This window comes from Fusarium redolens (genome assembly GCF_020744475.1).
Source record: "Fusarium redolens strain MPI-CAGE-AT-0023 chromosome Unknown BKA55scaffold_1, whole genome shotgun sequence".
Classification (NCBI taxonomy): Eukaryota; Fungi; Ascomycota; class Sordariomycetes; order Hypocreales; family Nectriaceae; genus Fusarium; species Fusarium redolens.
The window spans coordinates 717,883-737,608 of record NW_025763664.1 but is presented as its reverse complement, the minus strand read 5'-3'; the positions used below and the strand labels follow the sequence as shown (position 1 = coordinate 737,608).

Here is a 19,726-nt window from a genome sequence, read left to right as displayed (position 1 = left end):
CAGTCTTGGCGGTCACAGGCATTGACTTCAGCCAAAATGAAGTTTTTCCTCATAAGGTCTCACCACGTTGTCAAACACTCAAGCTTGGAGAAGAATGTAGTTCCATTAAAGATCAGCCACATCTTAAACTCAAACCAACAGAATCGTCGATCTCGTCGTGGCAGTCACAAACATTGCGTGAGTAATATTCCGTCTTCTCGGTTAAACCAATCACCACATCTTACGAATTGCTTCCTCTGTTGGTTCACCCATGCCGTGGCTTGCATGATCCAATCTACTAACCAGGGGCCCCCATGTGAAGCCGTCACCAATGAATACGTAAGAAATATCTTCAGCGGAAAATCCTTCGAGGATACGATGCCGGAAATTGGCGAGGTAACTGCTGTGCCGTTGGTTCGAGCCCATGAATGCCAATACCAAGAGTCTGAGAGGTTCAAGGATGAGTAAAAGTTTAATAATTCTGCATTTCCAAATAAACCTGCTCTCTGCCATGTGATGTAATGAACTCTTCCCTCACATCTCTCTCCAAGTTTCGCAGATCTTGAAACATGGATGCGAGCGAAGATGGTCTATATCGGTTTGCTCCCGTTACATTCAACGATCATGCGGGAAAGTTATGGATCGTGACGATCTTGTCGCTGATCTACACCTCGCTTATTGCGTTGGCAAGGGCTTATATCAAGTATAAAATGTTTGGGTTCGATGACATTTTGTTTGCTGCTGCGACGGTGAGAAACACATGTGATTGAAGGTGTTTTCATGGGATGCTGACTTGATAGGTTTTACATCTAGCTCAAGCGATTGCAGTTTTCATTGGATTGAGTCATGGCCTGGGGAAGTTCAACTCGATTACAACGTCGGAGCAATGGGCGATATCTTCAAAGGTGAGCGTCATTCTCTACCGTTGATTTCGTGTGCTGACATACTCGTCGGTAGTGCATGATCGCCTCTGTCATCCTCTGTCTCTTAGCGCTCAGTCTCGCGAAATGTTCTGTTCTCGCCCTCATCCATCGCATCATCAGCTCCAAGCCTGGAAAGAATAAAATGGTTTGCGTGGCACTCATGATGTTCACTGCACTATGGGGCGTCGGCTCAAGTTTGGCATGGCTTGTAAATTGCCGCGCCGGGACTCTATTGACTGTGAACAACGTCAAGCAATGCCCAGATCAGGTATGAGACATCTGCACCCTTCAAAGTCGAGTCTAATTGTTGTTGGTAGAATGTGCGCTGGGGCGTCATCACTGCGATCGACATATTGACCGAAATACTGACCTGGCTTCTCGTTCTTCACCTCTCGTGGTCCGTCAACATCTCCTTCGCCCGAAAATGTCAAGTCGTCACGGCATTCTCATTCCGAATACCACTCATCGCCATTTCCTCCGTTCATCTCGCATACTCTCAAAGATACCCATCATCTCTCGAACCTCAATTCGCCGTTACAAACACCCTCATCTGCCAACAAGTCATGATCGCATGGTCTCTTATCTCCGCGACCATGCCCAACCTGAAGAACTTCCTCAAGTCCTTCTCCATCGGTATGGGCTTCCCAGTCGCATTTGACTTTACTATGTCGGGTTCAAGCAAGGCATATGCACTTCAATCACTACGGAACAATCGCTCTACGAATGCTGCGTCGGCGACAGCGACAGCTCATAGCGCGAATTGGAGACCAGATCAGGTGTCAAACCAAACTACCGCGGCACATAGATCAAGCAGGAGTAATAGTCGGGATGTGTCCGAAGAGGGATCAAGTTCAAGAGCTGGGAGTCAGGAGTTGATCATTAATAAGGAGGTTGCGTGGAATGTCACGTATGAGGATCAACAAGATGTATTTACAAAACGATAAGCCAAACCAACTCATTATCAACATGCTGTTTTGATTCAGACAAAAGTTCTCGGTGTTTTGAGTCAGTGATGCCTTGAGACATGTAGTGGGAGTGGAGCTTCATATGCAAGTACAAGGGCTTCATCCATGTCGTGTCACGCCAGGTTCGCGGAACCCTTCCAGCGTCCAGGATATGAAAAAAAAAAAACGCAAAGGACCTGGGGACAAGGATTGAAGCGGGCTAATCGGATCATGTTGAAAACCCAGCCAACAGCAGTTCTGGACCGTTTCAGACCAGTTCCCAAGAAATACAAGACTCCTGGATGTTGCATCCTCATTACGGAAGCTCACACGATCATTTTTCAACTGACTCGCAATGTCCGAGATCGTGCTACGCGATGCGTATTACTCGGAACTTCCGGAGATCGCAAATGTCATGTCAAAGGCTTTTTGGGGGGATAACCTTTTTGGCGATCTGATCCACCCGAATCGGAACGAGTACCCTGACGATGTAGATCTGTACTGGCTGCGACGCGCACGGGTCAATTTCTGGGATTATCGTTGGAGATGGCTCGTTGCGGTGGCTAAGGATGAGAATGGTAAAGAGGTCGTTGCTGGAATTGCGCAGTGGGCAAGACTTGGTGAAGGGGGTAAAAGGTTTGATCTATGGTTCTTCGACCCTCGTTAGTATATCTCTCCTTGAGTCGTTATCAGAGCTAACATGTACAGGCAACTTGCTGAAACCTCTGTCTTCTGTCGCCATGAAGATTCACGCCTGGGCCCAACCAAGTCGAGCCGTGGACCCCAAAGAAGAAGACATCATTGAGCGAGCATATCCCCACTTTGACTCAATATGGAGCGGCAAGCGTGCTGAATCGTGGTATCTCGAAGCTTTAGCAGTACATCCAGATTTTCAAGGGAAGAGCATCGGTCGAAGGCTTGTGCAATGGGGTCTTGACCAGGCGGAGAATGAAGGAGTTTGCGCTTCAGTAGTGAGCGCCTTGGGCAAAGACGATTTCTACAGAAAATGCGGGTTTGATGAACAATTTGGGACTGCGAAGGATGGCGAAGGGAATCCGTTGGCGGATGTTGAGGGATCTAATATCTTTTGGAAGTGGCCTGAAAGTAAGAAGTGACACTTCCAGTGGGCTCCTATAGGGATGGGAATTGTGAGAAGAACAGGAGTGACAGAATTGATAACTCAGCAGCATATCCGGGAATTAATCGGTGCGTTTTTCAAGAGTATTTGAGATGCACCTGCATTTGAGATATGTTCATATCTTCTTCTCACACTCAAAACGCTTCTCTGATTTATCTAGGTTATCAAGAAAGCCTAATACTGGTTAAAGGCTACTGTTTGTTCCCAAGGAGGCTATTGAAAATGGAAGATTATGTAGCCACCAACGCATCAAGGTCAAGGCCATTAAATCATCTAATACAGCTAAGCGTTCAGATGTCTCGACGATCTTCAGCAGTAATACGAACTGCCTTTGGATCGACTCAGTACATGTGTTTCTATCGCTATGGTTGGGGCAACTCTAATTGTATAGGGTGAACAGATGTGTTATTTGCAGTTGAGACCTGTGGTTGAGAGCTTATAATCACCACACAGAACTTGGTATAGGGTGAACCTTTAGTCCAAGTTTCTTGTTTTCCCCCTGAATAGCCTCATGTTCTGAACCGTGGATTTCGGGTAATATCTCATTTTGATCGTACCACTTTGATCAAGCTAGCTTCTTATCGTCTCAAGTTCATTCGGTGCAAAGGGGGCTAATTAATCTCAATTTTCCCCATTCCTAGGCAACCATCCCGTTAGCGGTGGATTTCAGCCTTGACGGTGGATACTTCTCTTGATATAAGAACGCTTCTTCACTCGAACGCCAGTTCTCGTCCCAAAATCCAGGCATGTTGAATTCCCTCGCAGCCATGGATTCTCAGCCTTCGTTTCTACATTTGCCCCGGGAGGTCCGGGACATGATCTATAGTTACGTCCTCGACGACGTCGAGTTCAGCAATGCCTTTACGTCTCAAACCGCTTATTCTCCGCAAAACTTTCCTCTTCTTTACATTCATAAAGTCATATCAGAAGATCTCCAACCTCGGCTCTACAGAAACCACTCTATTGTCATACCTATTCAAGAACCGAGCACATATGCCACTGGAGACTGGAGTATCGTCCCTAGGATTGCCTGCTCAAAAATGATGAAGCAACGCTCCAAAACTCTCATCATTGAAATGTCCCAGACGACTATCTCCTATTATCCAGATTCCGATCTTGAAGAAGATGAAGATGAAGATCCCGTGGAGGATCGGTCTTTCTGGGAACATGAAGGCCGAGGGGGGAAGATGTTTCCCCAAAAGCTCATCAACGATATTCTCGCTGTGAAATCAAAGCTGCCCTCTGTCACAACTCTCAAACTTGTCTTCTGGTTCGGATACTGGATATCATACGTTGAACATTGGGAGAAACATCTCAAGAGACTCAAGGATAAATGGCCAGAATTGTTCTTGAAAGTCCAGCTTAATCTGTTCGATTTCAAGGACCCTGATGCTGGTGATACTGGATGGAACTTTATCGAGAGCTGGTATTGGTGGTCGTTGAAGGCGGAGGGGGTATGGTTTGAGGCGAATAACTTTAAATGGAAGGATCATATGGAGGGGGATTTTCGAGGTCGGAATATCAACGTGTCCATCTGGCAGGATGCTCTTGATTACGAATATAATGAATTGGATGGGCTTCTTCATCCTACTGGTTGTGAAGTACGGCCTATGTTTGCTAGGACATGTGATCTGGATGGTCGCGTGAAGCCATATATATAGTCAATATGAGTGTATATTGCACTTCAGAGTATTCTATCATTCATTGGTAAATGGGCTCTAAACATCGCTAAGCTGAACTATTCTGTTTCCCAACTACCTATGCGAGATTATACTCAGCGATGAGCTTCTCAGCGGCTGTAATACCAGTCACGTAGGCAACAGACTGAATATGACAACTCGCCAGAACAGGAACGACACCCATATCCGCAATACGAAGACCCTCGAATCCAATGACCTTGAAGTCACTATCAACAACAGCATCGGGATCTCCCTTCTTACCCATCTTTGTGGTACCAGTCATATGCCAGCTCGAAGAAATAGTATTCTTCCAATGCTCCAAAAGCTCATCATCTGAATCACCCTGCGGTCCTGCAAGCATGGCCACGTTATCTTTAGCGTAGCCATCATGCTTGACGAGCCGGAATGCATCGCGCAAAGACTCAATAGCTGCACGACGATCAAATGGTGAAGCCAGAAATTTCGGGTCGAACTTCAAAGGAACATTCGGGTCGGATGACTGAAGGGTAACTTCTCCTTGACTCTGAGCATTGTAGTAAAACACCAGAATGCAGGAGTAGTTAAGAGCAGAGTCAGGGAAGTCAGGGATGAACCAATGAATAGGAAAGTGCGTAAGAATCTCATAATGCGGCACCGTCTCCTTCATAAGATATTCCTGTTCCTTCTGCGGCAATGCCCTGAACTCTGCTGACTTAACAAGCTTATCGAGCTTAAACCAGCCAATGCCCAATTCGCAGGCAAATTTCGTCCAGGGGCCGGTACCGTCGCGACGCCATTGCTCGAGGGCTTCGTCCATGGCTTTTTTGTCGCCGTAGAATGTGTCGCGGGCGGTGTCGCCTGGTTTGCGGGTGTAGACTAGGGGAGTGAACATGTGGTCGCGGAGGCCTTGGCCTACGCGGGGGACGTCTTTTATGACGGGGATGTTGAATTGTTCGAGTTGGGTCTTGGGACCGATGCCGGAGTGCATGAGGATTTTGGGGGTGTTGAGAGCTCCAGCTGAGAGGATGACTTCTTTGGAGGCGAGGTCTGTGATTGTTAGGCCTGGTGAACTCATAAAGTCAAGATATCCTCATCCACAGCTTGAGTATGAGAAACAAGGGAGGACTCACACTTCTTGCCATTGGCTTCAACACCAATAGCCTTGTTCCCCTCTAAAAGAACCTTCTGAACAGTAGAATCCGTCAAAACAGTAAGATTTTCAGGCTTTGGCTCCAAAAGATCATTGGCAGTTGATCTCCGTCCTTTGCAACTCGAGTTGATCAAAACCGACATTCCCAAAGGATTTCCAGAATTATGATCAGGATTCAAAGGAAAACCAGCCTTCTCAAAAAGATCCAGCACAGGGGGAAGATCCTTCTCCCACTCGCCAGCATACCCAACATGAAGCTTCCCCTCAGAACCATGGTCTTCCGCTTTAGGCGCAGCATATTTCTTATCAACACCCTCAGGAAGCTTCCCATGAAAAGTCTCTAGACCTTTATAGCGGTTATGGATCTTATCCCAGCGATACGCATCATCGTCTACGATGCGCGCCCACTCTTCATAATCATCTCTAGCACCAATACTATAAACACCAAAGTTAATAGCGCTCGAACCACCGAGTCCTTTGCCACGTGAGTAATCTAGTTCACGGTTGTTGGCGAATTCTTGGGGTGTCGTTTTGTAGCCCCAGTTCATGTCCTGGTTTAGAAAAGTGGTCCAGCGTTGGCCGTCGACGCGGAGGTCGCGGTCTTGGTTTGTGCCGCCTGCTTCGAGGAGAAGAACGGAGGGTTTTTTCGGGGTGCGGGAGAGGTTGGCTGCTAGGGCGCTACCAGCTGGGCCGCCTGCGGGAGGAAAATTTGGTTAGAATGGTGGTTTGTTGTTTAGTGGTGTAGATCGAATGTGCTCAGGCAATGGGCTAAATGTGAAGGGGGGGGAGGATTGAGTCAGGCGGTTGGACGTACCTCCTACGACGATAAAGTCGAATGATGAAGCCATATTGACCAATTGGATAATAAGGATAATAAAGAATCAAGTTATAGTTTCTGGCTCGGTTGTAATAATGTCAAATGTTAAGATGAGGTGATTTTGAATTAAGAGACAATAAAAAAGAGTGAGGGGAAAGGGGTCTTCTGAGAATATATATGATCTACAGTCCTTCTCCTCACCCGTTGGCTTAGCTCCATAGACTAGGCTGGGGCTTCTAGTGCAACGGCGTCTCATACTGTACAAGGTCCCCGATGACACAATGAAACGAAATGGGTGTCAAACAAGATAATGCTGTGGTCGAACCAACACATGGTTACACGCCAAGATTCTAGACCCTGTAAGTTGGGTTTGGTTTCGGGCGTGGCTTCACCTTCTGACAGGTTTCTCAACTCGCCGCTTACGGTGGCAGAAGTATATCAAATATGCAATTTACGCCCTACAAGCCACAGAGTTATTTGTCAATGATAAGTCTGACAGTAATTATTGACTCTTGCAAAATAGCTCCACTGTCGAACAGGGTCTCACATAAGACTAGTCACGGGAATAGTAATGGCTTGAACAAGATCTACAGACGCACATGTCAGGTCAAAAAGATTAACCACCTGAAGAATAATTACTCATGCTGCGGTCGATCCCCGTTCCTATATGTCTCCCGTCTTCAATTAATGGATCACTCCTTGCCAATGCATGACTAGCACAAGAAGATCAATGCCGAACACAGATGAATGCTCCGTAAAGCAAACCTTGCACGCCATGTTATATGTGCGATCTGCAGGGGCTGCGGAGCCGCACGGGTCAGTGAACTATACCTGAATTAATGGTCTTTGCAGGCTTAGCAGGAGCTTTAGAAGGGTTCGGTAGAGGGGGATGTAACTTTATTGTCATAGCAGACATGCCAGATGCAGGTTTTCGGAACTGCTCCCGTCGGTAGTGGCGAGGAGGATTCACTTTAATAAACTTGGCTTGTGCCGTCTTTACCTCTTACGTTTGTGTTTTGTTTTGTTCTTTATCATAATTTTTTCCTTTTTTTTTTTTTTTTTTTTTTTTTGCTTTCACAGATCTTGTTCCAAAGATTCGGTAACATGGGTATCGAGGAACAATTCATCCTCCTCTCTTTGGGGCTCGTCACCATTGGAGTGAGAATGGGTGTACGAATTCGACAAGTTGGATTTGGAGGATGGCAATTAGATGATTATCTGATGCCTTTTACAGGTGTAAGTGGCGCATTTCACCTGCATATGCACGGGACCGTTTGCTGACCTGTGTTTTGTAGCTTGTCTTCACTGCAGAGACGGTAGCAGCATATCTCGTCGGTGCGAAGTTCCAGGGCCTTACGAATAGTTACATGACGGATGAAGAACGCGCAAACATCGATATGAACGGTGAAGAGCATTATAATCGGGTTTGGGGATCGAAGATTCAGGTGATAGGCTGGTCCTTTTATGCTTGTATTCTCTGGTCGCTCAAGTTTTGCGTTACTGCTTTTTATGGGCGTCTCACGTATGTTTCTGGCTGTTGGTGTTGGGGGTATTTGCTGACATTTCACAGTTCTGGATTGACGCATCTCAAGACTCGAGTAACGATCGCATATATTATTCTCGGTGTTACATACGCTGTTGTTGCGCTTACGATTCTACTGTCTTGCCAGCCTTTTCATCACTTTTGGCAAGTTTCGCCAGACCCTGGACTTCTTTGCCAACCGACAAAATCGCCGGCTTATGTGTTGGTTGTCGTTATTCCCAACATCTTGACGGATATCTACTTGCTATCTATTCCACTACCTGTAAGTTCGTTGTTTAATGCGATGATACTCAGAACTGACTTTGTACAGCTTCTTTGGGGCGTCAACATTAGTTTGCGACGCAGGCTCACGCTCATGCTCCTCTTCAGCGGTGCTCTCTTCATCATGATGGCGGGTACAATTCGCGCCGTGACAATTCTCACAGTAAGTCCAACAGCATCTACAAAAGACCAATCAACTAACAATGTCAGGCCGGTCCAGATGGTGCAGTCGCAGGTAGTCAATGGGCATGCCGCGAAACCTTTGTCGCAATAATCGTCACAAACCTCCCCATAATCCAACCCCTCATCCGCAAAGGCGCCAGCATGATCGGTCTCAGCGTGCTCTTCAGCCGCGGCACAAAATCCGCATCGCAAAGCCACCAGCTCCGCAGCAGCGAAATGGGCGGGAGCCGTTTCAACACTAGTCGCCGCAGAGGACCAGGTAGTTCGCACCCGCTAGCAACGGTTCCCCAGACCACGGCTTGGGCCAGCGATGAGCACATCCTCCCTGAAGCTGGGAAACCTGCTGGGGCTGGGGGCGGTATCGTGGTTGCGCAGGAGATCAGCGTGCAGTCTGAGGTTACTACGGAGGGTGATCGTGGGAGGAAAGGGCCGGAGGGGAATGACTGGGGGTACAAGACGAGTGTGTCAAGGAGTCCATAAGGGTTTGGCTTGGCTTGGGCATCAATGATGAGAAAAGGGAACTAGCGCTAGAATTAGAGATGGGAGTAACTTGGCCGCAAGGACTTATTCTTTTCTACAACTATACTATAACAATTAATGTTAATGCAAAAAGACCTTCTCGAATTGTCCTGTGCTGGAAGATTTTGCGTCGCAATTTGTTTGGGAAATTATCCACTCAAAGTGGATTTGATGAGCAACTCGTAAGCCCGCGGAGACCCGGATGATCGACATCCGGTGGGTGGAGTATATTTGCAAGGATCAAGGTTTTAGCGTATCTTCAGCGGAAGCTCTGTCAGATATCATAAATCCCTGACATATCAAAGATGCGGTAGAAAAAGGAGAGTTCCGGAACTTCCGAGCGCGTACTGTTTGAGGAGTGTTGAAGATCAATCTACGGTTTGGATAACCGAGGCGGAATCCTTTTGTCAATGCTATAACTAATATCAATCTGGTACAGTGAAGAATACAGTGGTCAGTTGAATCAGGCTAAAGTACTCCGAGTTCAGTGCAACTAAACTGGTGGCCGTTGAAGGATCCCATGTCTAATCACAAAACATAATAGGAAAGAGGTCGTTACACGATAGTTTAAGGCCTTGGATGAAGCTCAGTTTGGGGTAGCATTCTATGCCTGGGGTTTGCCGTGATACAGATACAGGTGAGATATACCTCTGAACCTTGGTAATAGCTCGGAGGTTAACAGGATCTGCATGTAACGTTTAATTATCCGCATGAACTAAATCTCTGTAAGGGTTAAATCTCCGTTGACTTATTGAAACGGGTTATAATACTTCGGTATATTTGCGTACGGGGTGACCGTTGCGTATTTCTCGATATAACCTGTCTTGGCCGCTTGGCGATGTTATGCAGGTTTAGGCAACTATTAAACGAGGCCTTCAATGTGATATTGATGTCTCATTTCTAAGTTTCGGGGTGTCAGAGGTTCAAAATAGTTCTTCTGGACCGTGATATTATAATACGCTTCTTATGCTGCCATGACTCGGTGTCCTCGTACGATACTGCCCCCTCGACTCAGAACTTCCCAATCTGCAACTCAGATGTAACCCACCAGCTGCAAAATTTCGGTTCCGCTTCTCCTTTCAGATACCATGTCACGAAGCCTTGTCACTGCCGGGTTGCCGCAAAACTACCGATTCGCTCAACCGTTTCTACTGCAGTTTTCTTAAGATAGACTTTCCAAATTTAAATTCGTTTCAGCGAATGTTCGTCTTGGAAGTAAAGGCACAACTTGCACAGTTGAACAACCAATAATGACTCTTGGTACTCTGAGAATCTGTACGAGGGTTTCCGAGCCTTGTTTGTTTTTCTGGGTTTATGCAGCAGATGCTGATGTCTGCTAGTGTCTAGGCAGTTGTTGGCTTTACAAATGTCTTTTATATGTGGTACTCATGCAACATCATGCGGAATACTTATAGCCCCTGTCCCTGACCTCTTCACGGGGAGGAAGGTAGACACATCCTCACTAAACCCGACGTTCATTCAAAGTATCCATATCCCTCTCCAATCAAGCTATGAGGAATGCCCCGGATTATAGCTCACGCATCCCATTCCACAAATTGCCAACATCCGTAAACTCCACCTCCTGCAACATAGACCACCAATTCGGAAACGGATCCGGAACCGAAGCATTCACAGCCATCCCCATACCACTTGGCACTTGAACTTGTCTAGCTACCTCAGTCTCATCTTCCCGTCTTAGTGAGTTTCGATCTGCATGGCTGATCTGCTGCAAATGTTGATCCGACCTATCGACGATTCGATACTCATGAATTGATTGGTGTAGAGTTTCGAAATCGGCTCTTGATCTGCCGCGGTATCGTCCTGCGTCTTCGGTTGCTCTTTTGTATAAGAGTGATGAGTTTTGAATCGTTTTGATCTTGTTCTGTTAGCTTTGGAATCGTGAATGGGATAGTGAGACTTACCCAGCCTCCAGCTAGCTCCCAAGCATTCTGGAACTCTTCCAGGTACTCCAAGCCCCAATTCATAAGCTGTTCTGCTTTTGAGCTTCGATTGAGGTTCATCCTGGGAAACCGAAACACGTAGAGGTTGAGAAAGCATGCTGTGAAAGCACAGAATCCGGAAAAGGGAGTCATTAGTGGAATACCGCACTCGGATGCCTCTTGGAGCAAAGAGGCGATCTGCTCAGCTGCGTTGAAGAGTTCTCTGGCACTTTCATCCCACCAACCTGGTGGTGCTTCTGCCTCCAGAAGAGGAGGGTCGACGGGACCTCGAGGTGTAAGGTCTGCGGTTGGTAGGAAAGGGAAGTATTCTCTGTGAAGCATGATAGTACTTGAAGACTGTCAGCACCATTCCTTGTCATCAGTTTCTGGATGGTCACTTCTCACCTCAAGTAGTACAGCATGTTCAAGTAAATGAACGACTCCCCATGTCCCAGAGTCATATGCACCACAACACTATGCTGCGGATAGCAAAGTCTTTCATGCTGACTCTTCCTCCATTCTTCCAACCTATCTCGACACTGAGACCAAGCTGATCCAGGAACCCAAGGACAATTCTCAGGTGCACACATTCCCGGTGCACATCGCCCATTGTTGAAGACAAATGACATTGCCTGAGCATAAATGTCAAAGCCAGTCGCAATCGTCTCAAAGCTTTGTGCAAGTCCAGAAAGATCACCAGTGCAAATATGATTAAGTGATGCAGCGTCAAAGCCAAAGGCAAAGTCGGTGTAGTTCAGTGGTCGAGGGACTTTGAGTTTGTGCATCTCAGACATTGGAAGCATGCGGGGGTTATATGTTCCGGAGTTGATCGTGCAGTCCATGATGAAGCAGGCCCAGTATGTTCGAGCTTCTACTGCAATGGCCACGACGTCTGTGTCGTTGTTTTGAGACATGTCGAGAGGATGGGGGCTGACTCGGGAGCTGTGAAGTGACTGCATGATGCGTATTGCAATTCCTCCATAGCATTAGCATAGTTTTCCTTGGGGTAAATAGGAACTTACCGCAGTGCATCCAGGCTTTGTGGTACTCTCTCACTCCCCACTCATACAGCGTCAAGATGAGTAAAGCTTGCACAACTTGAACCTTTGGTGGTTGAAGAATAGCATCGGATAAAGTACTCCAAGCGTATGATGCATAGCACTCGCTACTCTTTAAACTTCTCAACCAATCTCCTGTGACAATGGAGCATTGTTTCCTCGTAATTGCAAGAATTGTCGCTAGCAACGCTTTGCTCTCCTTGGACCGAGCAGTTTGATACTCCTTGATGAAAGCAGATGCTTGAAGTATCCTCAACTCCGGGAACTTGGCAGTGAATATGTTCAGAGCTTTCAGAATTATCCCAATTGGTAAGCGTGTGAGATGATCATCCACAGTATCTGGTGCATGATATGAAGTCGTCTGCCTTGACGAAACAGGACTCGGTATAGGCTGAAACCCCGACGTGCTCGAAATCACCGAGACATCATCCCTCGGCGTCAAACTCGCCTCATTCTGCGCTCTCCTCACAGCTTTCTTAGCAGATCTCACAACCGGTCTTGTGATTTCGCAACCCGATGTTCCGAGTCGTTGACATCGTTGACAAGGCGCACTTCCGGTGTGAACGCACTTGACCTTTGCTTTTCTTCACATCTCCCAGTTAGCCATATAGGTCAAGGGTCTCAATGGGTGTTTATAGGGATCTTACCGGCAATGCTCGCACGATAAACTGGATCGCATGGCTCTGAATATGGCGGGAATGAGCGGGATGTCGGCTTTGGGGAAGGTGAAGAGCGGATAAAATTGAGACTCCGGTTCTCGGATCTCGGTTTTGGGGGAGACTTTATAGTGGAGACGACCGACTTCCGATCATCATGATGGAGAGGCTTCGGGGTGCCAGAAGACTTATAGATTTAGAGTATCTTAGGATAATTTAGGATAGATTTAGTGGAGTAAAATATCTTTAAAATATTCTAAATGTATCTGATTGTTTTTATAAGATAGGATTGAAGTCTTAAGTTCTCTGCTATTATCTAAGGAGGCAATAGAACCAATTGCAATGCCAGACAATTAATTCAGAGGGGTCCAATGGATATAATGCTTGATTGTCAACGGTGGTAAGAATCTTTAATCTCCCCAATGGTAGATATTCGAGTAGCTGAACAAGGCTGAGCAACAAGTCCCCGTCCTCAGCTTATTCATCTGATAACTCAACTCAACATTTCGGTCAGGGACGGCACCAGTGTACTACGCAATCAGAATAATTCATTAGTCCAGCTTCATATCGAAATATCTCAGATCATACTATATAGCTCTATAAACATTTTGATCCCTCCTCCGGCGTAAAAGGTCCTTCCATAAGATCTACTCCGGTTCTTTTACAGCTGAAAAGGCAGTCTTTTGAAGGATCGGTAACAAAATAGAATTAAAACCCAAGTCTAACCCATTATCTCCTCAAATATATCAAGAAAGACGTCTATGTCGTACAATGTCACAATACGCTCTTGAAGTTGTAGTCCGCGCCCCAAGCTCCACTCCGGAAGCCACCCGATGTCAATGTCAGATCAAGGGCGCATCCGCCGATCATCGGCAACTTATCTACGTATAAGAAAATTTAATCCCCGAATACCAAAGCCAAGAAAAAATCTAAACATTTGGAATTGTAGCAATCATGAGCCAGACTTCAATTGAGTTGCGTCAAAACCCCGGTCGTGAGGAGGGCTTTACTTCTTCGGGTCTTGACCTCACGAGCACTCATGAGAATGAAGTTTCTTCTCTTCCGCCTGTGGATGGTGGGAAGGATGCTTGGTTGTTCTTGGCGGCTTCTTTTATGGTTGAGGCTCTTACATGGGGTGAGTCTCATCTGAACTTGCTGGTATCGGTCCACTGACCATGTTGATAGGCTTCCCATTTGCTTTTGGCGTCTTTCAGGATTACTACAGCACCAATGCCCCCTTTGAAGGATCATCAGCCATCGCCGTCATCGGTACTTGTGCAATGGTATGTTCTATCGCCTCCGCATCCATCACCACTCACTCAAATCCTCAGGGTATCATGTATCTCGGCCTCCCCTTCACAATGAGCCTCCAACGTCTCTACCCAAAACAAAGCCGCTGGTCTCCGATGATCGGCCTCTTCATAATGTGCATCGCCCTCGCCCTAAGCTCATTCTCCCAAAACACCACTCATCTCATCCTCACTCAAGGAGTCCTCTACGCCATCGGTGGTTCCATATCATACTGTCCTTGTATTCTTTACATGGACGAATGGTTCGCAAAACGTAAGGGTTTTGCGTTCGGAATCATGTGGTCTGGTACCGGCCTCGCTGGCTTCGCTTTACCTCTTCTCTTTGAGAAGTTTCTCCATGAATACGGATTTCGTACTACGTTGAGAATTTGGTCGCTTTCTTTGTTTATACTGACGTTGCCTTTGGCGTATTTCATCAAGCCGCGTTTGCCGTACTCTGCGACGAGGCATATCAACCCGTTCAAGTTGGGCTTTGCGTTGAGACGCAACTTTCTGCTTCATCAACTGGCAAATATTGCTCAAGCGTTGGGTTTCTTTTTACCAGGGATTTATCTTCCGTCGTATGCTCGGACTGCTCTTGGAGCGGGGTCGTTTGCATCTGCTCTTACGGTTCTGCTCATCAATGTCGCTTCAGTTTTTGGTTGCGTTGCCATGGGTGCACTTACAGATCGGCTGCATGTTACAGACTGCTTCATGATTTCAGCAGCCGGTACGACACTGAGCACATTTCTCCTCTGGGGCTTCTCGACAAACCTGCCCATTCTGTATGTCTTCTGCATCTTCTACGGCATCTTTGCCGGCTCATACACATCCGCCTGGACTGGAATCATGCAAATGGTATCATCAGCTCCCTCAAACACTCGAACCAGCGGAACATCATTTGATCCGGCAATGGTGCTAGGCGTCCTCTCAGCTGGACGAGGAATAGGAAACATAGCATCCGGCCCATTAAGTGGAGCGTTGATAAAGGGAATGCCGTGGCAGGGCCAAGCAGCAGGTGGATACGGAACGGGATATGGCACACTGATTGTATTTACCGGTGCCACGGCATTGGCCAGTGGTGCGACATTTATCTTTAGAAGGGTTGGATGGATGTGATTCATGCACACTTCATACACACATGGATGACAAGACCAGATCTCAGGATCGTCGATCTATAGGCTCAAAAAGTACCATGCACCACTAGATCTGATTCCTAAATGCCTGACTCGGCAGATGAAATAGCCCTCAACCTAAATTGAAACCCTTGGAATTAAACGGGTGCACGCCAATGGCAGGGTCCAACTGACACGCCTAGTCTGACTTTTGACACTAGAAAACGGGGTCGATGAAGTGCTTATGACACCATTCTTATGCGAGTCTTTCGGTGAGCCATTCGGCCGAAAAGGCTTCTAGACTGCATTCTTTTTCTGCTAACCCGGGATCGTTGATAATTACTCGATTAAGGGTACTGTGTATATATCTAATCGCTCATGTCATTTCTTTTCAAAGGGGGAGATATTTTCTCTTTTTTTCATATCATCACCTCTTTTGGATTAAGAATATTGATCATCGCTAATACAACACAACATGGCACTTCAAGCAGCAGATCACGCGACATCAACAACAGCCCGTGGCCAAGACTACAAGACTGAAAACGCAGTCCTCAAGTCAAAGATCAGCTCCTTACAATGCGAGATCCAAGAGATACAATCGTTACTCGACAGTCATAAACATTGCCACAAATATCCTCAAACTACTACAACGACAGCACTGGGTTCAAAAGCAGAGCAAACAACATCTCTCAAGTGTCCGGCTTAAGAGAAATAACGTAACGATAACAAATATGGGGGATTTGAGATCAACGCTGACTGACTGTCTCAGTGTGTGTTTCCGGTGAACGGGTACAAAATATGGAGGTGTAGGCTGACGGGAGGGGCTGAGATCACGGAATGGGACGGATTAATTTGGGAGGGCTTTGATACCAATGGTTGGAATGGCTGGAATTAGAATGACGACGGAATACCACGGACGATATAGAGTAAAAATGAGCACGATGCCTTTTTCTTTTCTTTTCTTTTCTTTTCTTGGCTCCTTTCTTAATATGCCTCACATCTTTTTTTTCCAAGTCGTGTCACAATCATCGCATGTCGTTGTCTGGGGTCGCATCTAAGAGACGGGGTACATGCATGATCGCTTAGAGAGTTTCAACTACGTCGCACCCGATCTGGAGTACGTAATGTCTTGGCGCACGATAGAGTGTGAGAGTCTCTTGTCGATCGTCGATGGTTATCCCGAGAACTGGTAAAATAAGCCGAGGTCGGTGGAGATGGTTAATATATTATCCATATTGGGTTCCACGAATGTCAGATCATATCATCCAGTCTCCTGCAACTTTGCCGATCAATGCAATCTGCCCCAGATTTATGCAACGTCTTTCATATTATACAAGACGGAGATTATTTTGAGTTTGTGAATCGAGGGGTTGTGAAAAGTGACAGATGATACTACTGCAAGTTATGTCCATCATCACCCGCGTAATGCTACGATATGAGCTGTACGCGCCCGTTAACGCGAATAACTCGGGTGTCTAATCGACGTAGTAGGTTTAAGTTTCTCACATGCCATGCGTGGCGGTATATAATTGGAAGTTTTGATCGTCGACAAGGTCTTGTGAACTTTATGAGATAGCTAAACGCGGTATTTACGGGCCACCCTTCAAGTCACCGTGCTGTTTCCGGGAACTGCGGCTTCACTTTCGATTCTCTTCTCTCAGTGGGGTGAGAGATTTGAATTCCAAATATGTCAAACGCACCTACTCCAGCATCACCATGTCATCAGCGTGATCCGGGTTTCTGACTACAACTGTGGCTGTCCGGGGTTTCTGCAGATATAGTCTCCGCATCCCTCATAACTAGCTAACCAATAGAAGTTTGAAGCGGTATTTAACAGGTAGTGAAGACCATGTACGTATTGTTTGTATTTAGCCCAAGCTATGGCAACTGTTACTGCTTTCTCAGCAACAGTATGCGTTTCCAGGTTGATATAGTTGAGAGGGCTAGGACGCATTTCCTAGAACGTCTTACTCAACTAGAAACTCAATGATAGCTGATATATCGAGCATGTGTCAAGAACTCCCTTCAACCACCGTCCTTGCAACATATTTCTTCGAACTTCAATAACGAGATCAGTTCTTTGTTCAGAACCTGTCATACTTACTATCTCAGTTTCCTCAGCTCCTGGCCGGTTTCTAAATCTAACTCAAGTTATACATTGCAAATGGCAACATTTAAAATGACTTGCACTATGACTTGTGGTTTCATTCGTGTTGTTCTACTCGACTCATATTGAACACTTCTCAAACGTGACTGGGAAAGCAGATTGCAAATCCAACTGAGGCGTTAAATCGCACAGTCTCTTCAGCAGTAACTTCCCATTTTATTTTCAGGCTCTAACAACTATTTCTCATTTGAGAAACCATTACGCATAAGTGCAAGTATGTGTGCATGTAAATGATGTGAGTTGGGTGAATGCGAACAGCCACGCAGCGAAGCAAGTGCATCTATGTTGTAATGACTGTAGTTCAAGCGTTTCCATTTACCGCTGTATAGCACTTGCTCATCGTATGGACATTGAATCCAACAATATCTCGTATTTCTTTTCATCATTAAGTTATTGATCGACTCAGTCGTGAGACAGTAGCTGGGGCCAATATGCACTATATCTGACACTGTGTTTTGTGATCAACCTTCATCGTGATGGAGCAAATGTGTACTACAAAGCCATTTTCCGTCATCAAAAAGCATCTAATCCATCACGACTGGTTATATTCCCAGTATTTAAAGTATTCCAAGAAGTTTATTGTCTCTATTCTTGATGAATAATCCCCTCTCCAATCGATAAATGCCGAATGCCACCAGACCCGCTTGCGTCATCGCCACCCTCATCACTCACTAACAAGAAACACTCAACGCATCACTTCACTTCCTCTACCTTCATCATCGACTCATCATCCTCATCCTTCAAGAAATGCCACCGTCTCAAAACTCAATCGACTTAGAACTCAATCGCCTCAACTCCCCCTTCTCAGACTCCTCCTCCAATCCGGATCTTCCGCTCACAATGGAACCCCCAGCGCCTAAACCGCGCTGGCTCGATCCCCGGCCATCAAGCATCTTCTCACGCATCACCTCAACCCTACAAACGTTCGCACAACATCTTAGACATGTCCTCCGTCCTAGATTAACATGGCGATATGTCGCGTGCTCTATTATCGGTGTTTACGTGCTTTATTGCTTCATTACATGGCAGCCGTTCTTCTCATCGCGATTACCGGCTTATTCGGGACCGCATGACGTAGGAGCTATTGATCTGGAGATTCCACTGGAGAAACCGAAGCGTTTGTCTGAAACGTTGTTGAAGAGTACGAAAAAGCCGGCGTTTGAGGTTGAGAGTGTGCTGTTTACGGTGTATTACCCTGCTGTCGAGGGCGCCAAGTCAAAGGGTGCTTTGCATCCTTGGGTGCCGAAGCCACTGAGCCTTACAGCGGAGGGATATGCGCGCGCTGCGGGAGTGAACAACTTCATCATCCGACCGATCTTTACATTTGCGCTCTGGGTTCTCGTGGGCAGTATCAAGATCCCCGCCAAAGTCGACGTTCCGCTCTTAGGATCTGATGGGGAGAAGTTTCCAGTTATGGTGTTTTCGCACGGGTCTGTGAGTTCGAGAACGGATTACACGCATTATCTCGGTGAACTCGCTAGTCGGGGCCACGTCATCGCTGCGCTTGAACATCGCGATGGAAGTTGTCCCGGTAGTATGGTTCAGATCAAGAATAAGAAGGATAGACCTGTTTTTCTCTTGAAGGAGGGTGATCTTATTTCTGAGCCGCCTATGAACGATACGTTGCTCAAGAAAGAACAGCTTGCGTTTCGCACGGAGGAGATCATGCAGGCTATTCGTGTTCTGAAGGATGTCAATGACGGTAAGGGCAAGGATATCTTCGCCTCGAGCTCTCGACGCGAAGGTCAGACTCTGGATGGATGGACAAATCGTCTGGACTTTAAGCACCTCACCATCAACGGCCACTCCTACGGTGCAACCGGTGCTCTTCAAGCCCTCAAAACAGCCAACACCACCGCTGCAAACCCCGCAATCGGCGGCATCGCTCTCGACCCCGGCAAATCAAGCGGTCAACTCAACACCAACATTCCCGTGCCTTTACTCGTCGTGCACTCCAACTCCTGGTCCTCAACACACAGTATATTCTTCGGCCGTCCTCACTTCGACACCGTTCTCGACCTCGTACGCGGCGTTCGCGACAAAGTCGGTTCCGCATGGTTTCTCACCAGTGTTGGAACGGCACATCCCAGTGTAACCGATGCACCGCTCTTACAACCATTGCTGCTCAACTTTGCGACTGGTGCTACTGCTGATGTGAAGAAGGCGTTGGGGGAGTATGTTAAGGTTACAATAGACTTTTTGGAGTTTACAAAGACGAAGAAGGAGAATGGGGTGCTGGATGAGGCGGTTACGCATGAGAAGTATGGGGAGTGGATTAGCAAGGAGAGGGAGAAGAGTTTTCCTAAGGAGTATGCCAAGTATTGGGAGGTTCACGTTTGTCCGCTCGATCAGGATAAGTAGATACTAATAGTAATGAATACACGTT

The 19,726-nt window shown here is 46.7% G+C and overlaps 8 protein-coding genes across 8 annotated transcripts; 6 read left to right on the top strand and 2 right to left on the bottom strand.

Moving 5' to 3' along the window:
* Positions 1-91: 91 nt before the first annotated feature.
* Positions 92-1,872, top strand: BKA55DRAFT_600968 (uncharacterized protein). The gene is made up of 4 exons (XM_046196551.1): positions 92-728; positions 780-884; positions 937-1,170; positions 1,220-1,872. Exons 1-4 carry the CDS (start codon positions 549-551, stop codon positions 1,844-1,846), a joined length of 1,146 nt encoding a protein of 381 aa, XP_046055959.1. The 5' UTR covers positions 92-548; the 3' UTR covers positions 1,847-1,872.
* Positions 1,873-2,095: 223 nt separating this feature from the next.
* BKA55DRAFT_731479 (acyl-CoA N-acyltransferase) lies at positions 2,096-3,057 on the top strand. The gene is made up of 2 exons (XM_046201203.1): positions 2,096-2,508; positions 2,555-3,057. Exons 1-2 carry the CDS (start codon positions 2,202-2,204, stop codon positions 2,959-2,961), a joined length of 714 nt encoding a protein of 237 aa, XP_046055958.1. The 5' UTR covers positions 2,096-2,201; the 3' UTR covers positions 2,962-3,057.
* A 502-nt stretch (positions 3,058-3,559) lies between these two features.
* Positions 3,560-4,653, top strand: BKA55DRAFT_548029 (uncharacterized protein). Its single transcript, XM_046191083.1, has one exon. It carries the CDS (start codon positions 3,731-3,733, stop codon positions 4,643-4,645), a length of 915 nt encoding a protein of 304 aa, XP_046055957.1. The 5' UTR covers positions 3,560-3,730; the 3' UTR covers positions 4,646-4,653.
* Positions 4,654-6,732, bottom strand: BKA55DRAFT_548027 (uncharacterized protein). The gene is made up of 3 exons (XM_046191082.1): positions 6,607-6,732; positions 5,773-6,486; positions 4,654-5,689 (listed from the first exon to the last, which is right to left on the bottom strand). The coding sequence occupies exons 1-3, from the start codon at positions 6,638-6,640 to the stop codon at positions 4,743-4,745; spliced, it is 1,695 nt and encodes a 564-aa protein (XP_046055956.1). The 5' UTR covers positions 6,641-6,732; the 3' UTR covers positions 4,654-4,742.
* A 934-nt stretch (positions 6,733-7,666) lies between these two features.
* BKA55DRAFT_3175 (uncharacterized protein) lies at positions 7,667-9,275 on the top strand. The gene is made up of 4 exons (XM_046185668.1): positions 7,667-7,845; positions 7,905-8,414; positions 8,463-8,576; positions 8,624-9,275. The coding sequence occupies exons 1-4, from the start codon at positions 7,714-7,716 to the stop codon at positions 9,074-9,076; spliced, it is 1,209 nt and encodes a 402-aa protein (XP_046055955.1). The 5' UTR covers positions 7,667-7,713; the 3' UTR covers positions 9,077-9,275.
* Positions 9,276-10,643: 1,368 nt separating this feature from the next.
* On the bottom strand, positions 10,644-13,639 carry BKA55DRAFT_587992 (uncharacterized protein; the record flags this gene model as incomplete). The annotated part of the gene is made up of 6 exons (XM_046194729.1): positions 10,644-10,991; positions 11,038-11,404; positions 11,461-12,031; positions 12,078-12,692; positions 12,761-12,893; positions 13,553-13,639. 6 exons carry the CDS (start codon positions 13,637-13,639, stop codon positions 10,644-10,646), a joined length of 2,121 nt encoding a protein of 706 aa, XP_046055954.1.
* A 14-nt stretch (positions 13,640-13,653) lies between these two features.
* On the top strand, positions 13,654-15,306 carry BKA55DRAFT_629891 (major facilitator superfamily domain-containing protein). The gene is made up of 3 exons (XM_046196937.1): positions 13,654-13,904; positions 13,955-14,052; positions 14,101-15,306. Exons 1-3 carry the CDS (start codon positions 13,724-13,726, stop codon positions 15,175-15,177), a joined length of 1,356 nt encoding a protein of 451 aa, XP_046055953.1. The 5' UTR covers positions 13,654-13,723; the 3' UTR covers positions 15,178-15,306.
* Positions 15,307-18,087: 2,781 nt separating this feature from the next.
* On the top strand, positions 18,088-19,701 carry BKA55DRAFT_496015 (the record flags this gene model as incomplete). The annotated part of the gene is made up of 1 exon (XM_046186337.1): positions 18,088-19,701. One exon carries the CDS (start codon positions 18,088-18,090, stop codon positions 19,699-19,701), a length of 1,614 nt encoding a protein of 537 aa, XP_046055952.1.
* Between the last annotated feature and the right edge of the window lie 25 nt (positions 19,702-19,726).

What these genes read in the sequence shown, in the direction of transcription:
- BKA55DRAFT_600968 (XM_046196551.1), top strand. Translation starts at nt 549, where the DNA reads ATGGATGCGAGCGAAGATGGTCTATATCGGTTTGCTCCCGTTACATTC. An exon ending in AATGGGCGATATCTTCAAAG is followed by an intron (nt 885 to 936) that starts GTGAGCGTCATT and finishes ACTCGTCGGTAG; the next exon opens with TGCATGATCGCCTCTGTCAT. An exon ending in TCAAGCAATGCCCAGATCAG is followed by an intron (nt 1,171 to 1,219) that starts GTATGAGACATC and finishes TGTTGTTGGTAG; the next exon opens with AATGTGCGCTGGGGCGTCAT.
- BKA55DRAFT_731479 (XM_046201203.1), top strand. Translation starts at nt 2,202, where the DNA reads ATGTCCGAGATCGTGCTACGCGATGCGTATTACTCGGAACTTCCGGAG. An exon ending in TCTATGGTTCTTCGACCCTC is followed by an intron (nt 2,509 to 2,554) that starts GTTAGTATATCT and finishes TAACATGTACAG; the next exon opens with GCAACTTGCTGAAACCTCTG.
- BKA55DRAFT_548029 (XM_046191083.1), top strand. Translation starts at nt 3,731, where the DNA reads ATGTTGAATTCCCTCGCAGCCATGGATTCTCAGCCTTCGTTTCTACAT.
- BKA55DRAFT_548027 (XM_046191082.1), bottom strand. Translation starts at nt 6,640, where the DNA reads ATGGCTTCATCATTCGACTTTATCGTCGTAGGAG. An exon ending in CGACTTTATCGTCGTAGGAG is followed by an intron (nt 6,487 to 6,606) that starts GTACGTCCAACC and finishes TTCCTCCCGCAG; the next exon opens with GCGGCCCAGCTGGTAGCGCC. An exon ending in TGAAGCCAATGGCAAGAAGT is followed by an intron (nt 5,690 to 5,772) that starts GTGAGTCCTCCC and finishes TAACAATCACAG; the next exon opens with ACCTCGCCTCCAAAGAAGTC.
- BKA55DRAFT_3175 (XM_046185668.1), top strand. Translation starts at nt 7,714, where the DNA reads ATGGGTATCGAGGAACAATTCATCCTCCTCTCTTTGGGGCTCGTCACC. An exon ending in ATCTGATGCCTTTTACAGGT is followed by an intron (nt 7,846 to 7,904) that starts GTAAGTGGCGCA and finishes TGTGTTTTGTAG; the next exon opens with CTTGTCTTCACTGCAGAGAC. An exon ending in TGCTATCTATTCCACTACCT is followed by an intron (nt 8,415 to 8,462) that starts GTAAGTTCGTTG and finishes GACTTTGTACAG; the next exon opens with CTTCTTTGGGGCGTCAACAT.
- BKA55DRAFT_629891 (XM_046196937.1), top strand. Translation starts at nt 13,724, where the DNA reads ATGAGCCAGACTTCAATTGAGTTGCGTCAAAACCCCGGTCGTGAGGAG. An exon ending in GGTTGAGGCTCTTACATGGG is followed by an intron (nt 13,905 to 13,954) that starts GTGAGTCTCATC and finishes CCATGTTGATAG; the next exon opens with GCTTCCCATTTGCTTTTGGC. An exon ending in TCATCGGTACTTGTGCAATG is followed by an intron (nt 14,053 to 14,100) that starts GTATGTTCTATC and finishes TCAAATCCTCAG; the next exon opens with GGTATCATGTATCTCGGCCT.